Source organism: Phalaenopsis equestris, unplaced genomic scaffold (assembly GCF_001263595.1).
Source record: "Phalaenopsis equestris unplaced genomic scaffold, ASM126359v1 Scaffold194414, whole genome shotgun sequence".
NCBI lineage: Eukaryota > Viridiplantae > Streptophyta > Magnoliopsida > Asparagales > Orchidaceae > Phalaenopsis > Phalaenopsis equestris.
In genome coordinates, this window is record NW_018214363.1 from 1 (window position 1) to 1,150 (window position 1,150).

The window sequence follows — 1,150 nt, forward strand, 5'->3', positions numbered from 1 at the left end:
GCAGGCTAGAGGATTGGATGTTCTTCCGAGCACAATCTCTCGTTTCCGCAATGGAGGGGATGAACCCACCGCGGCATTACTAGAGAACGTCGTCTATCCAGAAGAAATTACTCACTGTGCAGCTGGTATAAAATGGTTCACCTACTTATGCCGAAGGAGAATGGCTCGGCATCAATCCCCAAATAAAAGTTCTGTTTTCCTGAGCCCGGAAAATGGCGCCGCCGAAGAACTCACAGAGCAACAAAAAGCTGAAAACCAAAGTGATATCTTTGTTGGGGACATTGAGCAAAGTGTGGTGATTGATGCATTTCATGATACTGTGAGGAGATATTTCAGAGGGCCACTGAAGCCTCCGTTTAATGTGGAAGCAAGGAGGGCTGCAGGTTTTGGACCAGACTGGTATGAGCCTTTAGCTTTTAGAGCTGATTGACTGCCACCGTTTTTGTTGCATTCTCAATAGCTAGCTGCTCATTTCTTCTTGCATTTCTTCTGGTTATAGGTTGGTTTGATTCAATTTTGATTTGATTCACATTTACTAGTTAAATTTAATTTGAATAAAAAATTGATTTGTTTTTTTTTTAAATATAAATTTACATACATGCCACAAGCTTCACCCTATTTCTTAATGCTTAATGCTTCAACTTCTTCATAAGTCTATGTTTAAATCTTAAAGTTTGCCCTAAAGGATTATGCTAACCACCTCCATTAATTGTTATGGCCTGAGCTCTACAAGCTTCTTCACCCTATTTCTGTCTTAGAGGCAAAATCCTAGCGTTTTCATGGGCTTAAGGTCATTTATAATTAGAATGGATTAAAAAGAAGTGGGAGGTTCTCCATGGAATCATGCAATTGTCCTCCAAATTTGTGGGCCAAATAACTGACCTTTTTTTCCTAATTTTCTGCCTCAAAACTAAACAACAAATTTATCAGTTATTACTACTGCAATTTATTCTTTCTATTAAATCTTCAGAAGGGTTTAGACATTCTATTACTTAGATATTGCCTTTGCTTTAAGGTTCATTGTTATCCACACAACTGGTTGTTATGGTATCTGCAACTTGTGAACATGAAAAAAACCTATGAAATGAATAATATAAATTGTAAATCATTCATGTAACATTTGGGAGTTGATCACTATAACTCCATGGTT

General features: G+C 37.5%; 1 protein-coding gene across 1 annotated transcript; it reads left to right on the forward strand.

Annotated features, from left to right (window-relative positions):
• Positions 1–7: 7 nt before the first annotated feature.
• On the forward strand, positions 8–509 carry LOC110034894 (the record flags this gene model as incomplete). Its single annotated transcript, XM_020739132.1, has 1 exon — positions 8–509. A coding segment is annotated over one exon (423 nt), but the record flags the coding sequence as incomplete, so codon positions are not given.
• Positions 510–1,150: the final 641 nt, after the last annotated feature.